The sequence below is a fragment of the Lottia gigantea genome (assembly GCF_000327385.1).
Source record: "Lottia gigantea unplaced genomic scaffold LOTGIsca_927, whole genome shotgun sequence".
NCBI lineage: Eukaryota > Metazoa > Mollusca > Gastropoda > Lottiidae > Lottia > Lottia gigantea.
The window spans coordinates 917-3,208 of NW_008711035.1; the positions used below are offsets into that span (position 1 = coordinate 917).

The 2,292-nt window shown below is 36.0% G+C and overlaps 1 protein-coding gene across 1 annotated transcript in view; it reads right to left on the reverse strand.

Annotated features, from left to right (window-relative positions):
* The window catches only part of LOTGIDRAFT_176291 (hypothetical protein), a gene marked incomplete at both ends in the record, with an annotated part of 1,602 nt that extends 211 nt beyond the window's left edge, over window positions 1–1,391 (reverse strand). Inside the window, 3 exons of the mRNA XM_009068707.1 lie at window positions 175–363; window positions 892–1,089; window positions 1,367–1,391. Of these exons, the coding sequence (XP_009066955.1) occupies window positions 175–363; window positions 892–1,089; window positions 1,367–1,391 (412 nt within the window). The remainder of the gene's footprint in view (window positions 1–174; window positions 364–891; window positions 1,090–1,366) is intronic.
* Window positions 1,392–2,292: the final 901 nt, after the last annotated feature.

Consider the following 2,292-nt stretch of genomic DNA (forward strand, 5'->3'; position numbering starts at 1 on the left):
GGATAGGGTCAGATTTGTCAGGCTAGGGCCAGGGAACAGCGGCATTAGCTTGCTCTTTTCCAATTCCAATTGTCGAGGGATCTTTTATGTGCACAGCCGGTATCAGAGGGGGCCTTGGTTTATTGTCCCATCCAAACAACTAAATGCTTTTTCTATGTCAAAAGTTTCTTTTACCTGTAAGAGAGGCAGCTGGCTGCGAAGAACCACTAAATGAAAAGCCTCCCCCTGGTGTGACTGTAGGTGTAATATTAGGTTTTGGAGCTGCAATAGCAGCAGTTTGTGTGAGAGAAAATCCAGGTGCTGATCCTAGACCTGTTGCTGGAGTAGTTGATGCACCAAAGGAAAATCCAGTACCACTGGTACCTGTAAGAAAAGATCATTAACTATCATTTTTTTCTGAAAAGGTTTTACTCAATTTACAATTACGCAATTGTAATGAAGGGTAATTCATCTATTTTTGGGGTAAGTAAGACCATAACTAATGTACAAGAGGTGTCACTTAAGTAGTGAGCATCACCATGAAATAGTTGTCTTAATGTAACCACATTGCACATTGTACTTAAATGAAATGCATAAAAATCACAGACTCTGGGAGTGTGCGTTTCTTTTTCTAGTTCAGTTGCTGATGCATACCTGGAAACAGACCAAATAGACACAACTATTTTTATTCCCCTTACTCAAAACTGTTGCTGCAAATTCGATGTCACCAGGATGAGTCCCTGGACCTTGATGTAAGCTAGAAACTCCCTCCAACCCTTCCTTTTCGCAACTAACTTCAATTTCATACTTAAAGATGTAACAATTATACTCCAATCCAGGATGTGTTTGGAAGTTTTCTAAGGTCATTTAAAACAGACAAAATCTATTATGTTACCTAAAAAAAATTCATACCTGAAGTGGCAGGTGTTTTCCCAAATGATAGCCCAGTACCAGCACCAGCATTTCCACCACCAAATGTGAATCCACCTGGTGCGCCAGTGGCAGCACTTGTTGCAGCTGCTTGTGTTGGTGCTGCTGGAGCTCCAAATGAAAATCCTGATGCAGTTCCTGTGGCTGTGCTTGTTGTTGGAGCGGCACCAAAGGAAAAGCCTGAAATTAAATTAATGTTTATTGCTTAAATGGCATAATTCAATTTATTCAATGTGTCTCAAATACCAGGATCAAATTTAACCTTTGAGCTTTGAACAATATTACTGATTGGCTTAGCTAAAACATTCCGGTTTCTGAGACTAAGGTAAGATTGGTAAAAAAAAAAAATGGCGCCTTTCTTGTCCTAGGTCTTTGAATTCAATAGTTTTCAAATATTTTGAAAGTCATAAAATCTAAGATTTGGTAAGCATGGATATGTTTAAAATTCAAGTCCTACCTCCTGGTTTGTTACCTCCAAACATCTTCTTACTTGATAATTACTTTTCTCCTTGATATTATATTCTACAATAAGCTCTAAAATAAAAATAAAATAGTAGATCACAAACACTGTCAAACTTCATGTTATAATTAACTACCTCAAAACACCTGCTCTCATTGAATCATTTTTCATTACAACTCTAGATCAACAATTCTGTCTGGTTGGATTCAGGGTGGAATGCATGCCATAGTAACAAAAAAAGGCCTATATGGTTGTTGTTCACACTGATTCACAGTCACAAATTGACAATAGAATCCTACAAGGCTACATGGCCCTATTCACATTTCTTATAATTTTATTTTGTGAAACCCCTCGCAAAATCACTACGACACTTGCTGAAAATGTCTTTAGTTTCTTGGCGAGCCTAACATTTTTAAATTATCACCCACTTCGGGTCCACTTATTAACTTATTACCTAAAGATGGTTTTTCTTTGCCACCCGCCAATCTTTTTAAAATAAGTGTTTATTCACAAAATCGGTGCTTTTTGGCTTTTTGTACAAACCTTATTTATGATTGTCGTACAAGATATGAATAACAACTAGGTGAACAAGATGGATCACAAAACTCATGTCAGTCAACGACTGCGTCATTTGATGGAATAGTGTTAATTTTAGAAAACGAAATATGAAATGTAAAATTTTATAGTCTTTGATTTTATTGCCTTTAATTTTGTCAATTATTTTAAATTAGAAAATAACCATCATATGGACGTAAAGACATTCTGAGATAAATAATACACATTCGAAATTTATGAAATGACAAGCTATTGGAAACTGACTTGATCAAACAATTATCTTATTAATTGCACCTTTTTATCTTATTTATTCCATTGTCTACCTATTTTACATTCAAAAGCGAATTCTTCGTTGCTTTATATGTCCT